This window comes from Hylaeus volcanicus, chromosome 5 (assembly GCF_026283585.1).
Source record: "Hylaeus volcanicus isolate JK05 chromosome 5, UHH_iyHylVolc1.0_haploid, whole genome shotgun sequence".
In the NCBI taxonomy this organism is placed as follows: domain Eukaryota; kingdom Metazoa; phylum Arthropoda; class Insecta; order Hymenoptera; family Colletidae; genus Hylaeus; species Hylaeus volcanicus.
In genome coordinates, this window is record NC_071980.1 from 6,335,297 (window position 1) to 6,358,620 (window position 23,324).

General features: G+C 34.7%; 4 protein-coding genes and 2 long non-coding RNA genes across 13 annotated transcripts in view; 4 read left to right on the top strand and 2 right to left on the bottom strand.

Annotated features, from left to right (window-relative positions):
• The first annotated feature begins 23 nt into the window (after positions 1-23).
• Positions 24-3,533, top strand: LOC128876233 (mRNA export factor GLE1). Its single transcript, XM_054122419.1, has 8 exons — positions 24-578; positions 655-954; positions 1,022-1,390; positions 1,457-1,547; positions 1,619-1,888; positions 1,997-2,301; positions 2,386-2,764; positions 2,849-3,533. Exons 1-8 carry the CDS (start codon positions 531-533, stop codon positions 3,109-3,111), a joined length of 2,025 nt encoding a protein of 674 aa, XP_053978394.1. The 5' UTR covers positions 24-530; the 3' UTR covers positions 3,112-3,533.
• LOC128876235 (UTP--glucose-1-phosphate uridylyltransferase) lies at positions 3,522-11,339 on the bottom strand. 4 transcript variants are annotated; one of them, XM_054122422.1, is made up of 11 exons: positions 7,606-7,836; positions 6,318-6,382; positions 6,034-6,242; positions 5,530-5,712; positions 5,236-5,441; positions 5,078-5,153; positions 4,844-4,990; positions 4,547-4,685; positions 4,347-4,484; positions 4,103-4,269; positions 3,522-4,021 (listed from the first exon to the last, which is right to left on the bottom strand). In XM_054122422.1, the coding sequence occupies exons 2-11, from the start codon at positions 6,376-6,378 to the stop codon at positions 3,809-3,811; spliced, it is 1,539 nt and encodes a 512-aa protein (XP_053978397.1). In that variant the 5' UTR covers positions 6,379-6,382; positions 7,606-7,836; the 3' UTR covers positions 3,522-3,808. The 4 variants fall into 4 exon arrangements, with proteins under 4 accessions (XP_053978397.1, XP_053978395.1, XP_053978398.1 ...); XM_054122420.1 differs by having other exon boundaries at positions 6,318-6,398; XM_054122423.1 differs by lacking the exons at positions 6,318-6,382; positions 7,606-7,836 and adding an exon at positions 11,199-11,339 and having other exon boundaries at positions 6,034-6,270.
• On the top strand, positions 7,859-8,635 carry LOC128876236 (uncharacterized). Its single transcript, XR_008456975.1, has 3 exons — positions 7,859-7,996; positions 8,082-8,287; positions 8,373-8,635. It is a non-coding gene; the product is annotated as an uncharacterized LOC128876236 (long non-coding RNA).
• LOC128876237 (uncharacterized) lies at positions 8,641-11,285 on the top strand. Its single transcript, XR_008456976.1, has 3 exons — positions 8,641-10,184; positions 10,267-10,483; positions 11,160-11,285. It is a non-coding gene; the product is annotated as an uncharacterized LOC128876237 (long non-coding RNA).
• An 801-nt stretch (positions 11,340-12,140) lies between the features above and the next one.
• On the top strand, positions 12,141-19,612 carry LOC128876656 (putative uncharacterized protein DDB_G0277255). Of its 4 annotated transcripts, none has more exons than XM_054123185.1 (16): positions 12,141-12,559; positions 13,063-13,239; positions 13,341-13,399; positions 13,575-13,758; positions 13,856-14,028; positions 14,126-14,242; positions 14,371-14,995; positions 15,149-15,950; positions 16,081-16,261; positions 16,347-16,889; positions 16,969-17,673; positions 17,780-18,091; positions 18,251-18,435; positions 18,550-18,615; positions 18,696-18,821; positions 18,961-19,612. In XM_054123185.1, the coding sequence occupies exons 2-16, from the start codon at positions 13,075-13,077 to the stop codon at positions 19,506-19,508; spliced, it is 4,791 nt and encodes a 1,596-aa protein (XP_053979160.1). In that variant the 5' UTR covers positions 12,141-12,559; positions 13,063-13,074; the 3' UTR covers positions 19,509-19,612. The 4 variants fall into 4 exon arrangements, with proteins under 4 accessions (XP_053979160.1, XP_053979158.1, XP_053979156.1 ...); XM_054123183.1 differs by having other exon boundaries at positions 12,144-12,559; positions 14,371-14,500; positions 14,582-14,995; positions 17,780-18,435; XM_054123181.1 differs by having other exon boundaries at positions 12,144-12,559; positions 17,780-18,435.
• A 142-nt stretch (positions 19,613-19,754) lies between these two features.
• Positions 19,755-23,324, bottom strand: part of LOC128876657 (zinc finger protein 726-like) — a 5,736-nt gene continuing 2,166 nt past the window's right edge. The window contains exons 3-7 of one of the 2 annotated variants that reach the window (XM_054123186.1): positions 22,931-23,072; positions 22,597-22,752; positions 21,996-22,256; positions 20,277-20,446; positions 19,755-19,992 (exon numbers count right to left, since the gene is read on the bottom strand). In XM_054123186.1, the coding sequence (XP_053979161.1) occupies positions 19,780-19,992; positions 20,277-20,446; positions 21,996-22,256; positions 22,597-22,752; positions 22,931-23,072 (942 nt within the window). In that variant the 3' untranslated portion in view covers positions 19,755-19,779. The remainder of the gene's footprint in view (positions 19,993-20,276; positions 20,447-21,995; positions 22,257-22,596; positions 22,753-22,930; positions 23,073-23,324) is intronic. The other variant, XM_054123187.1, reaches the window with a different exon arrangement.

The window sequence follows — 23,324 nt, forward strand, 5'->3', positions numbered from 1 at the left end:
GGCCTCACCTTGGTTTTATGCCGCACCACGTCTACTATGCCTGGTCCCTATATTCCTATGTCCATGGTTGTGCTAGACATTCTAGTATATCTATCTGTATCTAAATCTATCATTGATCAGGATCAGTGGAATGCACCCAAATGCACCCATTGGCTTTGTGTCCCTCTAGTAACTAGTACATACTGGTCTAAACAATCCCATATAAAATTAAAATAATCGATCCTGTTTCATGCCATGGTCCACTATGGTTCAGATCAACAGTTTTAGAACATTTTGGAATAACTGATGAGTGAATGGCAGTGAATGGTTATGTCATGTTGGAACATTTTTAAATAATTAGTGGAGTACTAGTATTTTAAAATACACCAAACCTCATACACATTCTATTCCAAAATCAACATTAAAAATGTTTTATTAAATTCTGTTTGCATGTATCTGGACTGAATGCCGAAACTAAATTTTTAGGTTATAATAACATCTCTAAGATCTTATAAATAGTGAATTTCTTAAAATTCAATAAACCATATCCTATGTCTCTCAACATACTTCCAAAGATGCCTCACTCTAAACATGAGACTGTAAGCACATTTCTATCGATTCAATCAATTCATTCATCGCAAATCTTTTAATATAAACTTTTACGTTCAACAACAGCCACAAATTACGAACGACATCGCTTCAGACTTCACCTCTCTGAAAGTATCCGCTTTAAAGAAAGCTTTTCGCATCTCCGGGAACATAGACAGCATCAAAATTGGTCCCGATTTAACACCAACTGAAAATGAGATCCAGCAATCAGAGAACACAGAAAATGAACAGAATTCTTGCAACATCAAAGATCCATCAAAGTCCATTCATTCGCAGAACAACAAAATTTCTCTGCAGAGTGGCATTGCATTCTCTGTTAACAAGATCTTTTTGGAGAGTGAGAACCAAAGGAAGGAGGAAGTTTGGGTAATTATTTATTTAAAATCTCAGAAATGTGTATACTTAATTTTCTGAAATCTTTGTGTATCTTTAGAAAGAGATCGAGCGTCACTGGCAGAACATGAGGGAAAACGGCAAAGCTATAAAGGAACATATGGCAATCTCGCGCTTTTATTTGGCTAAGGAGCGTGAACGAAGAAGCAAAGAGAACTATGCATATATATTAGCGGAGGAAAGAATTGCAGAGCAAGAAGAAATACGGAGGAAACATGAAAGACACAAAGAGTTGGAGGAATACAAGAAACAAATGAAAGAGAAAGAAGAATTGGCTAAAAGTGTATTAGCTCTTCGAGAGACGTTCCGAGTAAAGTATTGCGAACTTATTACTCTGTCTGCATCTTCCTACAGCATGAAATTGCAAGACTTGCTTAATCAAGTGGAGGCTATACATGAGAAAGTTCAGGTAAGCGCTGAAATTAGTCTTAAATTTGAAAAGAACATGTAACAATATATGTATATATATATTCAGACAGGAGAAGCAACAGCTATCGATCTAAATTCTATGAAAAAAATGGTTGAGCTAATCGATGAAATGTTGTGTGCATTTAAATTAGAAGCAGGTGAGGTGTCGTTCTTTTTATTTTCCACGATTTCCTAAAACCAAATATTTATGTTTTGTTGCATATTTCAGAGAGGATAAACGCTCAGTACGAGGCAGATTTAGCCAGCATGGAGAGTGCGAAGCAATGTCACTTTCAACCCATTTGCGATGTGGTCGTTTTCGAACAGACGAGTACCGATGACACTCAAAGCAACGAAGACAAATATGGAGACAGCGAACCACCAGAAAATGTACATGTAACAGAAAATGTAACTGTTCTAAACATACCACAAGTAACCCCAGTGGTGGTTAATAAAGAAGAAATTGTCTCACTGGAAGAACATGAGAGTATGCACGAGAGTGCGTATTAATTATTTTAGTTATATTTCGAGACACTTTTCAAATAAGAGTTACACTTGACGCACTGCACATATTTTTGATAAATACACGATCTTCATCTATTTTCAGACAATTTGTACAAATACGTTGACAAGGAATCTCTACAACGGTACATGGATAGTCAACAGTTCCTAGATTATTATGCGAACAGCTACAATGACTTTGTGCAGGCTGAGAGTACAAGAAAGTTTCGATTTGAATGCCAAAAAGCAATAAATATACCAGTGAATGCAATCTCTGGTATCAACGAACAACATCTAAGAGACAAATACGAAAGATTGCATAATCTCCTCACAGGAAGGGCTATGCCAAATGTGAATGAATATCCACAAGGGATAGCTTTCTGCAAAAATATCTTAGCGAAGAAAATAGTTGTATGTAGCTTAGTTCTTGCTGATAATATTAACGTGGTTGTTGTATAGTAAACCGTACCACATTTAATGTTTCTTTTTTAACAGAGCCAAGGCGAAACACTTGTTTCCAGCAAACCAAAAATGGCATTTCCAATTGCTGCGGTAGTCGTTGCTCTCTGGAACGATCACTCTGACTTTGGTGATCTACTTTTGTCGCACTTTCACAGCGCTTGTCCATTTACTGTTCCTGTGTTTCTTCCAAAGATGGTAGACCAATCGGATGAGAGTTATTATACGTCGTTAGGATACAAGTATAATGAGGATGGAACCCTTGAGAAGTATGATAAGTTTTTAAAAAGAATGTCCGGTTTGATGAGGCTGTATACTTCCATTATCATCACTTCTCAAAGAAAAGGTATTAATAAAAGCAATCCACATGGGCTTCAGTACGCGTGGCGATGGCTGGCTGTTGTTTTAAATACTGGTAATTATTGTGACTATTATACAAGGCGAGTCACCCAAGATTTGTACCTAAAATATCTCATTTATATGGGTAATTTTATTTCAGAACCCAGGACAGAGGTAGCAGACATCTGCGCCACTCTTTTGTTGGACATGCTCGAAGTCGCTGGAAACTTATTGTGGGCTGCCTATCCAAACCAATTTCCAAAATTGTTGATGTTGTTGTCTGAAAAATATTATCCCTGCATGCAAAGCGTAGGATGCGTTAGCGGTGGCCCTTTAGTACGTCTACAAGAATTTTTGAAGAACAGTTTAACGAACGGCTCCGTGCCACCACCCGACGGTCGACTTCCTCCAAATTTTTGGTGATTCGATTTGCTTTGTTTACCTTTTTTCATCCATTGTACAATTTATAAAGTGACTTTTGATAATGGTTTACGTTACACGGGAGCTATTTTCGAATCAATCTATAGTAGACTTTAAGGATATTTAGAGATCAATTGTTTCTGGCTTATTTGTACATATAAAAAATTTTGAACATTGTATATATTATACTTTTTACGCGCAAAAATGAAAAACTAGGTATAAAAAAAGAAGCAAATGATGATATTGCGTGTGCCTATGTATAATTTAAAATAAATAATGTAGCCCGAGTAATGTAGTAACCTTGGAATTTGACAATGTCGTTGACACTTGATGTGTTTTTATGTTACATCATTAGACAGTTATTTAAAAATAAGTATATTCGCATACAAGGAGAATGTAATAAAAGTAACAAATATTGAAAACAATTTGATATTCAACTAACATGTTTACAATCTTTCATCACCTTCGAAATAGCATTTACATAGCTATGCCATTTATACATTGAAATTATCTCTTCTAACATTAATTACTTTAAATCGATTATAATTCTCTCATGTTCGTTTAAATGTACATGTAAATTATAACGTATATATCCTTTTTGAAAACATAATGAACCATTTAGTATTAAATAAATAAAATCATGTGTTTTCTTCAGACATTAATCGTAATAATCGAAAATAATCAAAATCTAACGATCCATTTAATGATCCAAAATACGTAGATTACCAGATACAATCTTATTTTCTAAAATTGTACCTGATGGAAGATCGATACGCTCTCCATGATTAGCGATAATGATAACAGTTCCTTTGAGAGTCACTCCTTTTCCAAAAGTAACGTCACCAGACACAGTCAAGTGATCTAATTCTAACAGGTCAGGTATAGTTGGGAATCTGGTGAGGAATTCTTTGACCTAAAATAAAAGATTTATCACTTATTTAACATATAAGCAAGAAAGTAGAGACTTTTTATAGGGTTCAATGAGGATAATGACCTTGGAGAAATGGTTATCGCCTAGCTTTATAAGAGGTGTTGTAGGGAACATTCGCTGAGGACTCATCGCTAAGGAACCATTGCGCAAAGTATACAAATTACTCATGACAAGCATCAAATCTGAGGTCTTCTTTACTGGCAAAAATCTGCTACGTGGCACATTTATACCTAAAATACAGTCAACATTACGTTATAGCAGTATCATACAGAAGCTCTACAAAGAATAAAAATTCTGGATTTCTTACCAATACTTCCTTCGAATGACTTCATTGCAGCCCCCACAGCTGTTTCCAGCTGAATAATATTCAGACCATTTGAAAATGTCTTATTGTTGACAATAATTTCCATGTTTAAAGAATTTGATGAAAGTAGTCTATCGACAGCTGCAAGAATTGTTAGCGTTACAACTATGAGTCACGCTATTAGAAGAAATAAGCACACGTACCACTAAGTTTTATCCACAAGTTATTTGTATTGAAAAACTTGAATGTCTTTACAGATTTAAAGTCATCTACGTGGTCTTTTGGAACTTGTGCGATTTCAAGCAGACGGAGTTTGTCTTCGTATTTGATCAACGTTCCTCCCTACAAGGACATATAAAAATCTATAATTGGATAAAAGTTGGATAAAGAGTAATTAAATTATTTATTTTAGATTTGCAAAATATAGAATGGTTTGTTCTTAAGAAGTTACATTTCAAAATATATAAATATATTCTATCGTATAAAAGAAATTTTATTACCTTCACATCAGCTCGAGTTTTGTCAGTCACCTCCATAAGAAACTCGAGAGGAGGTGCTTCACGTTTCTCCAATAATAATTTCAAAATTTTGAAATCTACAGTCGCGCCCAAATTATCAATGTTTGAAATGAAACAATACTCGCGTCCCTATATAAACACGACACTCATTATAGTTAATCGTATCAATCTACAATATTATTCTTAATTAACACATATTGAGGTAATGAAATATACTTCTTTCAAAAATTTGTTCAGTAAACCTGAATTTCGAAAACTTTGGTAGAAATCTCCGTGACCTGGAGGATACCACCTGCAAATGAAATTAATATTGGTTCATACATGTAATTTTATATTTATTGTAAAGATATAGAAACATTGGAGATTGATCTTACGCTTCGATATCATCTTGGACATCACAGTGTTTAGCAATTGGAAGCAAAGAATCTCTGTTGATACGAGGGTAGCAGCTTTGATTGAATGTTTGAATATCTATATCTATTCCTTTGTATTTTCTTATGATTCGTTGTGTGTCCTCATCGGTGTTGAAAGAATTCATCAGAATGAGGGGTACATTGGCATTGTAAGTTTTGTTCAAATACTGTTTACGGAAAGAAATGGTTGTCAGTTCTTTAGTTCTCTGGTTAGTTTTCTTTAACTTTATTATAATGTAATTGTACATGTGTTACCTCAATTTGCTGGACAGTAAGATCAAGAAAAGTGAGACCATTGCGAACTGCGATTACAGACTTTGGCCCGTGGCATCCCATGCTAGTTCCAAGTCCTCCATTCAATTTAATAACCACTAACTTATTTAACAGGGCTCTCACTTCTTCTCCTTCTGGGGTCGGCAAAGAATTGTAATCTCTTATCTGAAAATTTTTGAAAGTAAATTGTAATTTTTTAACGAGTTTAATTTGGTAGCACTGTACTGTCTGGATGGTAACATTACAGGGGAATCCCAGGGCTAGTAATGGTCTCCACTTGCGCATACGCACTGATGATACATCTGAGAATTGTTTCAAATTTCCTCAGTACAAATCTAAATTGTAATGCAATTTTTGGATTATTAATCGCTTATCGATAGAAATATAAAAGAATTGGGACCACGCATCGTTTCCTACAGCTACTGCACGCGTATGCGCGAGTGGCAGCCATTATTTAAAATAAATAAATAAATAAGATTGATTTACCGCATCGTCTGGAAGCTTCTGTATACGATCCCATTCTAACGAGGGGCCTTCCTCTGCAAGGAACCTTTGAAAGAGTTCGGTGAAGCCGTTGAATTGTCGCTGAAATTCCTCCTTGACCTCCCCTGTCGCTGTCCCTTCGAGTTTCTCCAATTCACGTTGAAGTTCGATCAGGGCATCGCGTTTGGTCCTCTCACGAAATGCCTGCGTATCTGAGGGACTGCGTTGATGACCACGTGCCTGCGGATTCGTTCACCAAGAGAGGATAGAATATGAACAATAAATACCTTTCCCTTTGAGCAATTTTATCCCGTTATCGGCGCCATCCAATTTCGCGAATTTTTGCATGGTTCTGGACACGATTTATTCTTTAAAAATGTCAATTGATCATGTATTTTTTGAAAGGAAGCAAGAAACAATTGGCGATCGGTTGCACAAACTATCGTTTTTTTTTTTAATTATAACGAACTGAATTCGATCGAGGTTCCAAAAAACAATACACGAATTACAATTTATAATTTTCCTGGTTTTTTTTTTTTTTATGAAATCGAAATGTATTTTAGGTTTCGTCGTAGAAATCCTGAAGTAAACATATTTACGGCAATTTCGCGTATTCATAATTCATATTGTACAAGAAATTTAAATTTTAGTGCCTGTATTCGTGAAAAAGAAGAGGATCTTAAATGGTATCAAGTGAACCAAAATGGCCGACCCTCGGAATATCGTGGTTCACGCTAAATGGCGCCACTGATGCTGCGGCCCAAAAAGGTGCATTAGGTTAATTGGCATGAGATAGAATTAAGACTTTTGGCGAAAGAAAATAAAAAGAATTACAAATTTGTTAGAACTTTAAAAGATAAAGGAGATGGAAAAATATTTTTTTTTTTTACTTGTATAAGTGTAAATATGATGCAGCAAGTTTAACGTTTAATATCTGATAAATTTATAATTACTACATATTTATAAACTAATTCGATGACATTCCGAGTAAAGATAATGTCTGTTTAAACATTTTTAACAAATGTCTCGTTTTTATCCAAAAATAAAAAAGAAAACAGACAATATTATCCCTATTTGTTTTTTGAAATAACTAAAATGGAATTGTTGAGAACGTTGACCTTGATAACACATGTCAAGGTCATTGGAATTCTCATCTCGACCATACTATACACTTGAAAAAAGTACGGACAGAATATATACATTCCTTGTCAACATTAAAATCTGAATATCATTAACAATTCGCACAGACGAAAGAATGAAAAATTCATAAAAAAAAGATTCCCAATGATATAACATTTTCTAATGCAGATGTTATCTGTTAAACGTCAGTCGTGACGACGTACAAACGTCCCTAATTGTCCTCATCGCGAATAGGTGTCGGGTCGAGCAACGTTGAGTGCTTCCGTTGATTGATAATAAAAAGTACGAAACGCAAATAAAACTCTAAACAGAACGACTATATATCGCTAAACTTTTAATTCGTTAAAGATAAATTTCAAAATTAAAGAATCTAATTTTAGTTCGCACATGTACAACCGATCGGTTTGACATTGCTTCCAGAAACAACACACTCACTTCGATAAAATAGTGACTCTACAGAGCAAAAATAGCTTCAATTAATTCACTGAACGACGATTTTCCAACGTTTAAGGTTTAAGGCACTCGCGGCTCCAAATCGAGCGCGAACCGATACGACCGGAGCGAAGATGACCGACACGACGCGCGCACGTGAGTCGACACTCGACTGAAAAGTGTCTGTCGTCACGCAAATCAGCGACTCACGAAAGACAACTACTGGCTAACCGACTCTAACGAGTGTATCTCGTCTTAGAGGAATAACGTACGATATCTCGCCATTATCTCCGCGGTCTCCGGACGGAGTTTGTTATCATAACGGCCTGGAGCGGCCCGGTGACCGCTGTTTTGTTTATCGGACGATTCATGAACGATCCCGATGCTCCGCGAGGTCAGGCGGTAATCAGCGTTAGAACTTATCGGATTCATTTTTATTCGCAAACGTTTTACGACTGACTGGGTAATTGTTTCTGTAGCTAATGGAAGGAATTACGCTTGCAGTTCTTATCTAATGGATAGTTGAAAGGGGAGACAGGAAAATTTCAGTACGTAGAAAATTCGAATTGCAAGTAACGAGGAGTGACCGGAAACTGCGAGTCTTTAGGTGAAGATTTTGGAAAAAAGAAAAAAAAAAAAACTAACTGTCGGAAGAGAGTATTTTTTAGCAGTTTTTGGCGGGAAAGTATGTAACGGTTGCATCATTGTCAATAATTGTATAGCTCTTTTAATAATGAACATTTTTAATCGAAATTTTGTCTTCATTGTAGGTCTCATAGAACCCTGCTAGAAATATATAGAAAGTTTTTCTTTAAAGTGAGAACCCACGTTTTTAAAAATTATTTTCCACTTCCTCGGTCAAAATGAAGCATATCTCGTCAAATAATATACAAGCGCAACCTCTATTGTTTACGAGAAAAAAATTCCTAAAGAAAAGAAAGATAAATGTTTTGACAAATAGCGATTCACGAAAAATGTTCTTATAGGATTCGTCTTTATTTCAAAACGTTTTGCGGCTGATTGAGTAATAGCTCTGGAGGAATTAGGCTTGCAATTCTTATCTGAGAATTGTTATCTAATACATGCTCAAATGCGAAGATAGGAAAATTTCTTATGTAGATAGAAAATTTTCTCGATAAGACACAGTCGATTCTTTCATTTGGATCAGTTAATTAGTATACTGGCGTCTTCAATCTACACATGTGTTAAAGTCAAGGTCTTCTACGATCTGGAACGTACATGCAATGTGAAACTTTAGAACCACGATACGTAGTATTAGATATATTTTTACTAATATCCTGGAAACTAAAGCCGAGTGGCGGTTATTATTGTAGGAAATGATTATTCAGAGTGTTAACCTTGAGAGAATAGTCCAAGGTCATCGAAAACAACGAGATAAAATATTCCAAGTAATTTGCAAAAATGTGATTTATCGAAATGTAAAAAAAAAAAATTATAGGAAGATAACAAATACAAGTTAATTATTTTAGAATATTATTTCAATTTTTTAAACTTTAGATTTATGATTTATTATAAAATGACGAGTAATTCTTTCGATTAATCGTAGATAAGATTAAGTGAAAGTACTGATAAACGTACAAATTATTTGGCAATTTATCACAAATTTTGATTGACTCTTGTATTCTTTCGATTAATCAAAGATAAGGTTAAATAAAAGGATTGATAAATGCATAAATTCTGTATCAATTTTTTAAAAACTTTTGATAACTCTCGTATGTACTCTTTTAATTAATCTGTTGGCAATTTAATGCAATTCATTCGAATAATTTAACGATAACAATCATAATAAACGAGATAAAATAAAAACGTAAGATGCAAAATTCGCAGGTAGCTTAATAATGAACATTTTGGAGTGAAACTTTTTTTCGTTGTTGATTTCATAGAACCCTATACAAAATGTATACAAAGTTTTCCCCTAAAATCAAAACCCAATTTCATAAAGGCTCTTTGTAAATTTACTTAGTTACTAAGTATAAATTTTACGTTTTACCATAAACAATACATTTTCTTTTTACATTCTTTGAAATTCTTTTGGTATTATTTAACATGTGTACAATTTCTTTTAAACATATTTTAAAAATAGTAATTTACAATACTTCATGAACAGATAATAGAAAAGTAAAACAAACAGATGGAAGTTACCAGTGTTTAAGAATTGAATGTTCATGCTATAGATGAATCGACAGCAATGATGCATCATGTTGAGTATTACTCAGCGAAATCAGAAAAAGAACAGGAATCATAGAAATAAAGATAAGCACAAAATCGCCGCGTAATACGCATAGATTTAAGGAAAAATGGATAAATAAGGCAAAATTGTAAGAAAAATGATTGACAATGAATAATGAATATAGAATAATCAGTGATAAGAGGAACGAAGACTTTTGTACTCCATTATCTGTGATAATACAGAAAAAAAGCTTACATAACATTTCTATGCAAAATTAAAGACTCTTTAAATATGGTTTAAGACACTTTTAAAGATGTTTGTGATTACCATGGTATAAATTTATGGTGTGTTAGAAAAGTTATATCATCTTTATTAGATTGAATGACAAATGGTACGTATACAGAATGGTTTTTATTTGGAAATCTGTATCCTAAAAGTATCTATATTGTAAAAATGATTAACTTTCTTTCTAGGAAGGTTTCAGTATTTGTCATTATTAGTTTGAGCATAACAAGACAAACAGTGACTTATGACCACTCTATCGATACGCTAGTTTCTTGAACTTTCTGAGAGCTGAAGCAGATTACTGGTGATCGAACACCAAATGCAATGGACTGTAAGCCAGTTTTCAACCACATATGTTCAAATTGATTTGAAGTTAGATTAAACACTTGAGATTATCATGCTAAGGTATCAGTTCTTATTCTATTAGCAAAGATAGCAATTTTTGTCTAAGAATCTTTTTTATTTTGAGCTGATGAGAAGAGTAAACAAAAGATTGCTTAAGATAGATCAAAGTGGACACCCTAATGTTTAACTAAAACCAAAATGTGAGACATATTATGTGTTATATATGATTCGACGTATTATCCATTTAATTTTAGTATTAGAATTAATTATAGTACATGGTGACAGCTACAGATAACCTTCTATTCTAAGCGTGTGTGTGTTATAGCGATAATCCACACATTCACTTACTATTTCTGGAAAACTATGTTTAATATTTACATAACTATCTATTTACAAATGTCACAAAGATACTCTCAAAGGTGATTTAAACTTAAAAGAACTAGTGATACTATTCAGCTTTTGTGAACATGAAACATTGACAACAAGAATGATTTGATTAGAAGAATATTTGTGGTAGGAATGTTGTTAGGAAAAGAATAAAAATTAAATAACCTTAAAATGTCCCAAAAACTAGCCTTGTAAATAAGTAGTGGTATGAAAAAGTAATGAATAGTAATATTAAAATTTAAAAGTATCTATTGTGATAAAAAAAAAAACAGAAAAATAACGGACTGTAATCGAGTAACATTAAAAACACAAAATAACTATTAAACGATGGTTTTTGCTGACATTTCAGGATAAAATGGCGGGGACAAGGGATGGAATAATGCTTTACCTTTCTGTCATCCACTTGAAGCATTGTTAGAAACTGCTTAGCACAACAGAACTTCCTTTCTAACGTTCGTCTTTTGCAATCTCACAGATGATACAAATAGAAAAAGCTTTGGATTCAAGTCAATGTATTTGGATTTCGTATTACCTGTATATAGCAGGTGTGCTCAATATGGGGATCCTTTAATTTCTTGAATAGTGCGTATGCCTACGTACATGTGTACACGCATTATTAATTGGGTGCAACCAAAAGGGTTGTCGCTCGCTGAGCCGCTTAGTGAGCGGGTGAGCTTACAAATTATTCGCACGCTTAAGTGCACACTGAGTATTCACTGAGTGGATTTTTTTGCATAGAAACAAGTGGAAACAAATCAATTTTTTTTAATGGAACCTTCTTTATTTTTATTCATATTACAGGGTGTCCCAAAAATGTTGTAACACCTTGAAAGAGGTGGTTCGGGAGGTGATTTGAAACAACTTTTTCCTTAGCGAAAATGTTGTCCGAGGCTTCGTTGAGGAGATATTAACGGAAAACACTGACCAATCAGAGCGCGCGGATACCGTTGGAGCGGCCGCGGTAGCGAAGGCTATGTGCTAAACAGCCGCGTCCAATGTCCTTCGATGCACGTCGAGTCGCTTGTTCGCGTACAAACGCGGCCGCTTAGCACATAGCTTTCGCTACCGCGACCGCTCCAACGGTATCCGCGCGCTCTGATTGGTGGTCAGTGTTTTCCGTTAATATCTCCTTAACGAAGCCTCGGACAACATTCTCGCTAAGGAAAACGTTGTTTCAAATCACCTCCCGAATCACCTCTTTCAAGGTGTTACAACATTTTTGGGACACCCTGTATATAGCATTTATTGTAATATAGTCAGCACTGCTCACTAAGCCGCTCTATGAGTGGGTTTTAGTAGCAGTAGTGCAACTCTTCATGCGCCTAAAATAAAGAGAAAGAAAAGAGAAAGTACAAATAGCGCCATCGGTGGACAAACGCCTAAATTTGCAGTGAAAATTGTTCCAAGCTTATGCTTCGTTTCTATGTTCTATATCCTAGGCTATAGATTAGGTTTCGTTGACTCGTATCATCTTTATTCTTCTTCTTATACCGTGGTTAGAAGATACAAAACCGTTGTTACTAAATCAGAGTTAGAATCTGTCCTGTGTAAACATACTCGGTGATATTCCACTAGAGCATGTGATTATAAAAATATTCTAAGTATCATACGTGGTCATACGTTGGTATACGTATTGTTTATCGTGTACGTGTGTGGAGATTGAAAATAAAGATATAGATTTTGAAAATTTACCCAACGCACCAACGATTTCTACGAGTATTCGCAACGAGTGGTTACTTCTTTTCGAAGGTAATAGAGAAGGATGTACAGTGTTTATTGTGTATGCTGAGCTGAGTAATATGTTTTGCTCCGTTCGGTGAAAATTAGTTGGTTAAAATAAGAATATTTGCAGCGACGAATTGTGTGCAATCTGAATTGTTGTAAATTCTGTCTTTTTAAAAGTGAAGGTCAACTTGAAAATAAGTAATGTCAAATTAATGTCCAATACTAAATTTATTTCTTAAAACGTAAGAGAAAAATATTCAATTTTTAAGATAATATTTTTTTTTAATATACAAAGAGTACTGTTTTATATTTGTTATATATGTTTCTGACAGCTGTCAGTTTTGCTCGTTTTTAATTCTTTTTTCCAGACGTTTCAGCAAACACCTCTATTTTGTCCTTTTTTGTTTAGACATATTCGTTTTTGATGGATTCAGTTCATCTTTTCAATTTCTTGCATCTTCGAAATGTAATTATTGGTGTTTGCATAGATTTCTTTAAATGGTAATGATCCTTTACGAATATTATAGATCGCTAGATAAATGGGAAAGATCAAGAAAACACCAGAATACCATGGCAGTCAGTCACAAAACATATTACAGAATTTGAGGCTCAGAGACTTTGGATTTCACACAATATGTAAACCCAGTACGCAGTTGCAATCAGTAGCAGAAACAAATCTTGTATTGAAGAACCATAAGGAATTGGTAAGAAGTGCAATCTGATATCATAAAATACATTTACATTTAATATGAAGTATATTAAAGAAAAAAAAAATCAATTTCGTACTTCTAAATTTCTTTTTTAGAAATGTAATCTACCTGGGATAGCTCGAGCAACGTTCTTAATGGTTTTCAGTCCAGATGGGTGAGATATAAAATACATTCAACACATAACAATTTCAAATTAATGCTAGAACTAATTTAATTTAAAAAGCATTGTAATATTTGCATTAGGTTTGCATTGATCATCTGTAGCTTTAAATGTATCAGAAATAGAAATTATGATTAATTTTTAATTCGATGGTGGAATTTAATTCCAGGACTAAGATGGCATCGACTCATGGAAATCATAATGTTTATATCACCGAAGTTACAACTGGCAAAAATATTAGAACACTCTCTGGTCATCCTCGTACTCCATGGTGCATCGCATTTCATCCCTCTTCCAGTCAGATTTTGGCTTCTGGCTGTTTAGGTGGTCAAGTTCGTGTTTGGGATTTGAGTGTGAGTATTCATTCAATGATAACATCTTGAATATTTAGATATGTTACCATAGGAACAATTACAAATAAAATATTTCCAACATATAATCATTACATAGGATGGCAGTGAAGTTTGGAATGCAGAGAGTCAGACAGTCATAGCTTCGCTTGCCTTTCATCCATTTGAGAGATTACTTGTTATAGCAACATACAATGAAATACATTTTTGGGATTGGAGTCAACCAGAAGCGTTCGCGGTAGTAACCACTAAGACTGACAAGGAAAAAGTGAGGTAAGCATTGACAAATTACACATTACAGGGCAAGGTAATTTATCTTATACCATTTAGAATTAAGCCTAGATACTTTACACTAAACTTTGCATTTCAGGTATGTGACTTTCGACAAATTGGGAAGGAAACTGATTACAGGTATCGCAAACACACCACAAATGCAGCTGCAGTGGAATTGCCCTCCTATAGAGCAACCTTACAGAAATGTGTTAAGGTATGTATAATAAATATTCAATGCTTTTTTTAAATATAACCAAATTCTGTTATGTAACTATTATTTGCACCACCAATCCTACTGCATCTGTTTTAGCATATTACAGTACTAATTTCCTAAAATTGTAGGTATTCACGCAATGGGACACAAGTTTTCAATACGCTGCCTGGATTTCATTTAAGGAATCATGGAGCAACATATGGAAGCCAAATACCAAACAATTATGCTGAGAGAACCACTCAACATTCAGATAATTGGGTACAATATAGGCGCATCGTGACATTAGAGAATTGGTTGAGGTTGAATCACACTATTTACAGTGCTTGTTACTTTATGCAGCGAGATCGCGAAGGGTCAGCTATTAATAATCAAGATTGCAGACTTAAGTTACGATTGAGGGAAGTTCAGCAGCCTAGAAATAGTTTTGAGAGCACTAGTAACACTCAATTAGCGACTAATTTATTTGGTACATTTGCAAATCATAATAACATGGAATCAAATCAAAATGGACACGCAATGAATAAAATACACATTAATGAGGAAGTTCATGATTGTAATAACTCGAAGAGTAACTCAGAATGTACGAGTAACTTTAATAATGCTTCAAGCAACGCAAATGGTAACAAGGAATCATTAGCAACTGTAGCGAAACAAAGTTCTGATTCTGTACATGTAAAAAAAGAAAGATTGAGTCCCTATCGCAAACATTTAATTAATCAATATGAAACACTTACTAGAAGATATTTGAACACGGTGAGTATTTTAATAATAAAACAACTATTGCAATAGTATTTAAAAATACGGAATACTTGTTTAAGCAAATAGTCTGTTTACTTGCCATCTTTGACTTATTTGAGTTGTAACAATATATTTATTTATCAATATATTTTTCCAATGTGAATTAAGGTTGATCGTGGGACTAATTCGTTGAGCATACTAGAGACATCGATGTTAAATTTAGGGGAGACAGATTATAGGAACAAACAAACAAAAGTGTCGATACGAAAGTTCATGAATACGATGAATTCCTGCGTTGGAGCTGACAATGTAAGATTGAGAAAATTGGAACGATATCAACGATTACTATTAGTGGGATTTATTATAAATTCAACGCAATCGAAAAGGAAAAGCCCTCTTTTGGATTTAAGGGAAATTTTAAATGCTGTGCCAGAGTATGCTACATCTTTGCAGATGTATCCGATTTCAATGTTATCTTCCTATCCCATGAATAGAAACTTTAAATTATCTATACTGTGTGATAATGTAGGAGTAAGGAAGAACACGGAGCTCCGATTCAGAAATATCAAATCCAGAATTCAACGATTCAAAAATAAATTCACCACGTACAATGCTTTGCGAAGAAATCGAAGTTTTGCAGACCATCACTCTCAAGTGAACTTGAACTGTTCTGAATGGGGGAACCTCGAAGCAAGGAACGAACAGCCTAGTACAAGCTCAAGTTCGTCTAATAGATTATTCCAGAAAATACAACTTCTTAGTGAAGGTGGAAATTTGAGCTCTAGCAGTGATACGTTTAGAAACTTTCACATATATCCAAACTGGAATTCGAATATTAGAGATATCAAGAACTGTGAAGAAAGATTCAACAACAATAGGAATTGTAATTTGAGAAACAGTATGACGAAGAAGAAAGAAGATGATGGACCAGATCAACTCTTGAGACAAACTAACTCTGCATCTTCTACTGGTAAGTAGACTCTAAAATAACTTTTTCATTAACAATACATAGTACATACATAATCACACAAGTTCCCTAGGCTTTCACATTAGAAATCGAAGCGTACAAAAAGAGTACACTTATTTCCATAATATTTCAGGAAACAACTTATCTGTAACAACAATATATGATTCAGCGTCTCAGGATACAGTGCAAAGTCAAGAAATGCCTACAAATAGTTTGAAGGCAATAAGACTGGAAAGTCATAATCTACCTGGTAATAATAAACCGAACAGTATTATTAGGAATAACAGATTGTCAGCTTCGAAGGATAAATATAGGTATATATATTTTTATAATTATTCATTATATGAATACATTCGAAACCTATTTAAATAAAAATTTTATAATGTTCTTGTCATTTAGAAACTCACCCTTACTATGGAGAGTATTGGACCGATTTCAAAGGAATCTGTATACAATTGTCTCTGATAATATTGCAAATACGCAGAGTATATTGTTAAACAATGAAAATATTGACAAGCAGTTAGAACAATACAATTCCTCTACAACTGGACAGATGCAAATTTTTTCTTCAAATAATAGAAATTCATTATGGAATCAAGAAAATTTTTCGACATCCATGTGTTTTAGTAACACTCAATGCAAACCATCCTTAACAGAAGTTAATTGTAACGATAACTCCTCTCAGATATCAAGTGGCAACTTAAATCCAGAAAATCATCGAAATACCATTAATAATGTGAAAATATGTAACAGAACATTGAAAGATCCTGAAATGCCTACTCCGAGTAGTAATGCAAACTATTTACAACAAGAAAATAAACCAGAGAGTGCAGAGTCACAACTATTATCTGTTCAGCGTGCAAAGTTTGTGGAGCTTTTGAAAGTTCGTCAGGATATTAAATTACTTAATCGTTACATTGACAACAGGAAAGAGCTGTGCCGGTAAGTTGGAACAAGCATTTCTATAGCGAAAAAAGACCATGGTAACTACTATTCTCTGTGTTCCTTTTTCATTTTGCAGAGCTAGATTGGAAATAGCAAGACTGCGACAAATTAAAAGTAAAGTTTGTGATAACTTGCAAAGACCATTGACGTTTCATCAAAATATTCCTTTAAATGCACAACATGAAACTGCAAAGAAAGAAAAGAATGAAAATGATAATAAAAAATACAATCAGAGTCAACCGTCAACATCGAAAGGGATTACAAGTCTTGAGAATAATTACGATAGATATTTTATACGATCAATAAAAAATACAATGCATAGATCTCACTTAAATTTGTTTTCTGATGAATCTCAATCGCAACAGATACAAGGACATAATTTCTCACAATTACACAATGATTTTCACATACATTCGAACAACTGCACTAATTCCATTCTGCCAACTGAGAATATAAATGACCAGCTACCAAGCAGATCCAATTTGGTCTCTGCCACAGAAATCATCAGCGAACCACAATTATCCGGTGTCTCAAATTTTGCCAAGAGCGTGTCTAGTCATTCTGCAGCAAATACATCTCAAACATCAATTGTAAATAGTAACAAAGATACAAATAATAGTACTAATGAAGGGTGCAACAATGCAATTACAAGTTCAAGATCAATATATTGTCAACCTAATTCAAATTTAAAGACCACAATTGAAGCGATAGCGAATACTTTCTCCATTCATAATAAGGAGCAGGGCCTGTGTAAGAAACATGGAAGAAAAAATTTTTTTGGGTATATTGAAATATTCTCATTTATTTCTAAAATAATAAATTTGGGTTTTTGTGTTTTAGTTAATATTGCCTGTGGGTTCAATTCTTATTCTAATTTTGTATTTTAGGCGTTTGAAGTCGTTCCACTTGCACCTACTGAATCGAGATTCCAGAGCACAAAGCAGAAATCAAACCAGTAACGATGGACGGAGTAATAACAGAGTAGAGAGCGTTGAATATAGTAATGGGAACAGCATTTCTCAACAAACCTATTTTCAACACAATATTAATAGGGGGAGAAGAAACTTCCAGAGAAGTTGGAGGAACGCACCGTCTCTTAATAGAACCATTAATAGACCAGGCAATCAAAGTACTGAATTTAGGAACCAAACGTTTAACGCAACTACGGAACGTTCTCCTCAGAGTGAAGAGAACCCAAGGTCGTCGACGAATTATCAGAGATTTGTCTCCCCCCATTCTATCTCGCTTGACACGTTGAGAAGACATTACTCCCTGCCGAGAAATCGCTTAAACGTTGAATACAATTATGAAGTAAACAACAACCGACGATTTTTTTATAACGAACTGTTATCTCGTAGGCAACAGTTGAACCTTCCTATAATGAACTTGCCAGAAAATTCTCAACGAAGACGCATACATGATCGGTATTATATATCGAACAACTCTCGTTACTCCGTGTATACTGGTAGCTTAGGGCCACGGACGAGAGGAGGAAGTGTTGGACAAGATCCTAGGAACGAGAGTGGCGATTTAAATCTTGGAGGTAATGTAATAAATATTATATTATAATACAGGGTGAGTCAACTAAGATTTGTATCTCTGTGATCAAATGTTTGTTTGATCATATACCAGTTGAGCATATCTTTTAACTCTTTAGAAATTCAAAGCTATCGTGTGCAAGCATGGGATTTTTCCAACGGTGAAATACCTGACATCACCAATTGTAAGTATTTTAATACACGCTCAAGCTTGTGTTAAATTTATGCTACCTTCATCCTTTAGATTACTACTTATACCTTACAGCTGAGAAAAATATCGTCGTTCACGAGTGCAAGATACACAATGATGCGAGCGTAGATATCTCTTCGGATGGAAAACTTTTAGCAGCACTCCTTCCATCAGGTCGAATCAACGTAACAACTACATTAGGTAAATAATTTTTTTAAAGTGATTCACGTATGAATACAGTAATTAATTGTTTGAAACCAATAAGTGGTTCATTTAAATTTGTTAAAAACATATATTTTAAATTAATATGGTTCGAAAACAATGTACATGATTTTTTCAGGAGTTTACAGTTTGCAGTGGGAGACTTTAGGAGAAAAAATTTATTCTACAAAAATAGATCAATCTGTGGTTTCTGTATCGATATCACCAACGCAGCAGCACCTTTTAGTAGGTCTTGGGAGGAAGATTCATGTTCCAGCAAAACCTTTTTTTATGGCTTCGATTTACAAATTAGTCGATACGGAATCCCAAGACGACAAACGGACGTCATTGGATGAAAACGATGCAAAATATAATTTATGCAAGACTACAAATTTTTATAACAAGACTGCGGAATGTACTAATTATATAAATAGTAGTACGTGTAATTTAAGAGAGCACAATGCTGACAACGACAGACTGTATGGCCAAGACTGGAATACTTGTAATATGGAAAGTTGTTTAAATATTAACGATAAGAAAAAGAATATGGTGTTGATTAGAGAATTGTTACAGAATAATCGTGAAACTACTGGTTATGTAAGTTTAAATTGTATCAGGTGGGCACCGCAACCTGGACAGGGGTTGGTTTATGCTACCAACACTGGACAGCTAAATATTCTTCATTAATGTACTTGTAGTATTATGATACAAAAATAAAAAATTCAATTCCATATCAGTAGAATTGCCAGATTAATATTTAAGACTTTAATACATTATATACTATGCGAATACGACAATTCTTTTAATTACTTAACCACAGTAGTTCCCCCTTTGCAAATTTTCAATTTGGAGAAACGATTTTCATAAATAATTATTCAAAGGAATAACATCGGTTTACGTAATAGGTAAATTTCACTTTCATGATTGACATTTCCAATCATCAATGAGTTAATATCTGTTAGTAGTCAGAAACTGACTTAACGATCTTTTTGTTGGAACATCGACCAAGGTGAAGCAGCATGTGGTTCTTGAGATTGGTTGGCTTGCTGAAGCCGCGGCTACATATGTGGCACCGAAATGGCCATAGTCCGTTGTGAACATACATGTGGCTCTTGAGATCTCCAGGCGTTGGAAAGGATTTCGAGCACTGGGAACACTTGTGTGGCTTCTCCTGCAAAAGAAACAGTACGTTTCTTGTGAATTTCTCATGTTTTAAGATAACTTTTCTCGTGTTTATGTCGTTGAGACGTAAATGAGACCGAATGAGACATTCGTTAGACCAAGGATAGTCACTGTAGGGGAATCACAGCCGTGTTGGGGATTCCCTCACACGACTTCCAATAGTGCTCACTCCTTTTTACATAAATATGTCTCGCAATTACCAATGATAGTACGGATGATACATTTTCAAGAAAATTTCCTTTTTTTATCAAAGAGAACTTGGACGAAACTTACTTTGATATGTGTCATGCGATGATAATAGAGATTAGATGAGGCCGTGAACTTTTTACCGCAAACAAGGCACTGATGGGGTTTCTCGCCGCTGTGAATTCGTTTATGCGTGTTCAACGAGCTTGACGTCGAGAATCCCTTGTTGCACACCATACAAACGTGCGGCTTCTCGCCTTCAATTTAATGTCAAAGATGGTTTTTGTTAAAAACTTGTTAAGATAGTAGGTAAGTAAGGTAGGTAGATCTAAAAAAAATATTAGACACGTTGTTTTTTTTAAATATCTTGAAAACTAGAACGATCATCGAGGATTAGAATCTTAGCTACGCGTTACTTCGTTAGAAATATTCGCTTTATTCTATTGTTTGTTAACTTTGTGCATGTAAATAATGGATCTTGGTACTCGTGGAAGATAGTATTGATTATTAGCAACATTCAAGAACCGGCGTTGATACGATCTCGGTTGAAAGTAAATAGTTATAAGCGTTTTTCGCCGATTAGTAGGAGGAATATTTAAATTTCGCGCCGGTGGGGCCCCTTGAAAGTGTGCGAGAGAGAGAAAGATATACCGTGCGAGAAGGATAGAGAGCACCGATTCAAATTTTGCACCTACCAATCGCCGAAAAACGTTTATAACTATTTGATTTCAATCGAAATCGTATCAACACCGGTTCTTGAACGTTGCTAATGATCCATACTATCTTCCACGAGTACCCAGGTCCATTATTTATATGCAAAAAGTTAATAAACAATGGAACAAAGCGAATACTTTTAACGAAGTTAACGCGTAGCTAAGCCTGAAATCCTCGATTTATCGTTTATCGTTTATTAAAAAATTAAGATCGTGACAGAAATGTTTCTTGAATGTTGCAACGATCTACGCTATCCTTCGCGAGTCGTAAAAGTTAATAATTCATTTATAGAACGTAAAAAACAATCGAGCGAAGCGAAAATTCTCACTGAAATCCTCGATGAATTGCTTAATAACTATAAAAATCGCGACGAGAACGATCCTTGAGAGTTACTATCGTTCTATGTACCACTATTATGTATTACTATTTACCATCAATGGAAAAATCCAAAAAAATTATTTAGCTATTATTAGGTGTACTGGTAAGTATCGTCGTTTTTGCAATTTTAAATACTTGTTTATCACTCGTCAGCTCATTGATTTTTATCGATATGGCATTGAACATTTGCACGCTAAACGGCGAAAGGCTGTTGATAACGAGGGCGATTAATTGGTAAAATAGAATATAATTATAATTGATTAAAAATAGAAATTTATTAAAAATTTGTTCGAATTTAATGTAAAAGAAACGACGTTACTTTCCAGTCTACCTAATATTTAACTAGCTCCTCTAGTTCTCGTAATATCTAACGAAAAACATGGTATTCGCACCTAACTTTAGGGGCTGTTTCACCCCTTCAATATGGACGATTGCTGATAAAAAAAAAAATACGTGTCAAATATTTTGTCGAGTACTATCTAATCACATAAATTTTATTCGAATCAGCTCGTGACAGGATATTTGTTGTTGTCGGACCTTGTTAGTTACCGGGGAATCCCCCACAATCTTAAGGTTTCGTGCCCTTCCTAATTTCTTTCCCTCTTTTCAATTCGTAATAAACAGATAGCTAGTCAAAAACAGCTTCGATAAAGTTACAATTAATTAATCGACGTATGACAATTAAATCTGTACATTGATAATAATTAACCGTACCTGTGTGTGTCCTCATGTGTCTCTTGAGAAGAGAGGGACGATCGAAAGATTTTCCACAGACCTCGCACGGTAACAGAACCCTCTCCCCTCTTTTGATCGTCGTCAAAATGCTGCAATCCAAATAATCCCCCGTCAAGGAGAGCGTGGACGACGAAGACTCCTCCGACGTCGACTCGTACTCGTCGATGTCGTAATACTGACGCGAAATCACGGATGTTGTGTTGTGGGAGAGTAGCGCCATGGATAAGTCTAGTGGAGATTCTTAAAATAAAATATAAAAGATTGCTTATTTAACACGTTGACTGCCACATTGATTCGCGTCTACAGGACTAAAATTTCGTCTCGAGGCAATTAGAAATGATAGAATGTAACACTTATCGTGTTACTTATTTTTCGATTCTCATCGAAATTTACGAATTCTATCCAGACTTGTTTTCATCGATACTTGGTCCTTCGAATTATTTATTAAAATTCTTTGGTGAAAAGCTCCGTCACCCGTATGTGGGTGACGTGGCGTTCAACGTGTTAAATTATTTGAAAGATTGTTATTTTAAATAATCGTCCAGCTGTATATTTATATGTAACTCGTTTGACGACTCACCGTGTAGAATGGAGTCGATCGTACATCTGTAAATAGCCAACCTCGGGCACATGTCGTGGGATATAAAGACGAAGTCTTGTTCCATCGTGGGCAGAAACCAAGCTACCAATTCTGTATCAGGCTGGACGTCTCTTATCACTTCGAAGATTGGGTCCCCTAAGAGACGTAACGAATATAAAGAAAGAAGACATACACGTCGAATCGAGTAACCTCCTCCTTTTCGAAGTCGGTTAAAAATGAGAAGTAATCGTATCGCTTTAGTTTCGAACGAGATGGAACGGAGCCTCTTTAATTTAATTTATTCAACAGTTTTTGTCAGATCAAATTTTGTTACCTTTTATTTTTGTACCAATTAGATTTACTTGGTCGTCGTAAGACTGAACTATCCGGAGGAATCTTATCCAATTGCACTGACGTTTGTTAAGGTTGTAATTTGAAAAGAAAACCTCGTCGTAGCAGCCATATTCGCGTCTGATCTGAAACCAATTTTAGTTACGTCAATGTTTTTTTTTTTTTTTTTTTTTTAATGGAACCGGGACGTTGTTACCAAAAAAGATTCAATCAACTGGCGTGGAAAATAAGCCCCAATAATTATTAATTATTACCGGTACATTTGCGTTGTTAATTATTATCAATGCACTCGGAATAAATAGTGGACCTAACTCCTTGATACTTAGAGGCATTTGATATTTCGAATTTAATGCTTAGAGGTATTTAGACTTTGAATT

Excerpts from the sequence above, each read along its gene's own strand:
- LOC128876235 (XM_054122422.1), bottom strand. The coding sequence starts at position 6,378 with ATGCAAAAATTCGCGAAATTGGATGGCGCCGATAACGGGATAAAATTG. Across the intron at positions 5,713-6,033 it reads AGAAGCTTCCAGACGATGCG|ATAAGAGATTACAATTCTTT; the intron begins GTAAATCAATCT and ends AAAAATTTTCAG. Across the intron at positions 4,485-4,546 it reads CTTGTGGATAAAACTTAGTG|CTGTCGATAGACTACTTTCA; the intron begins GTACGTGTGCTT and ends CAATTCTTGCAG.
- LOC128876233 (XM_054122419.1), top strand. The coding sequence starts at position 531 with ATGTCTCTCAACATACTTCCAAAGATGCCTCACTCTAAACATGAGACT. Across the intron at positions 579-654 it reads CTCACTCTAAACATGAGACT|CCACAAATTACGAACGACAT; the intron begins GTAAGCACATTT and ends GTTCAACAACAG. Across the intron at positions 1,548-1,618 it reads TGCATTTAAATTAGAAGCAG|AGAGGATAAACGCTCAGTAC; the intron begins GTGAGGTGTCGT and ends TGCATATTTCAG.
- LOC128876656 (XM_054123181.1), top strand. The coding sequence starts at position 13,075 with ATGGGAAAGATCAAGAAAACACCAGAATACCATGGCAGTCAGTCACAA. Across the intron at positions 13,240-13,340 it reads TGAAGAACCATAAGGAATTG|AAATGTAATCTACCTGGGAT; the intron begins GTAAGAAGTGCA and ends TTTCTTTTTTAG. Across the intron at positions 18,616-18,695 it reads AATACCTGACATCACCAATT|CTGAGAAAAATATCGTCGTT; the intron begins GTAAGTATTTTA and ends TATACCTTACAG.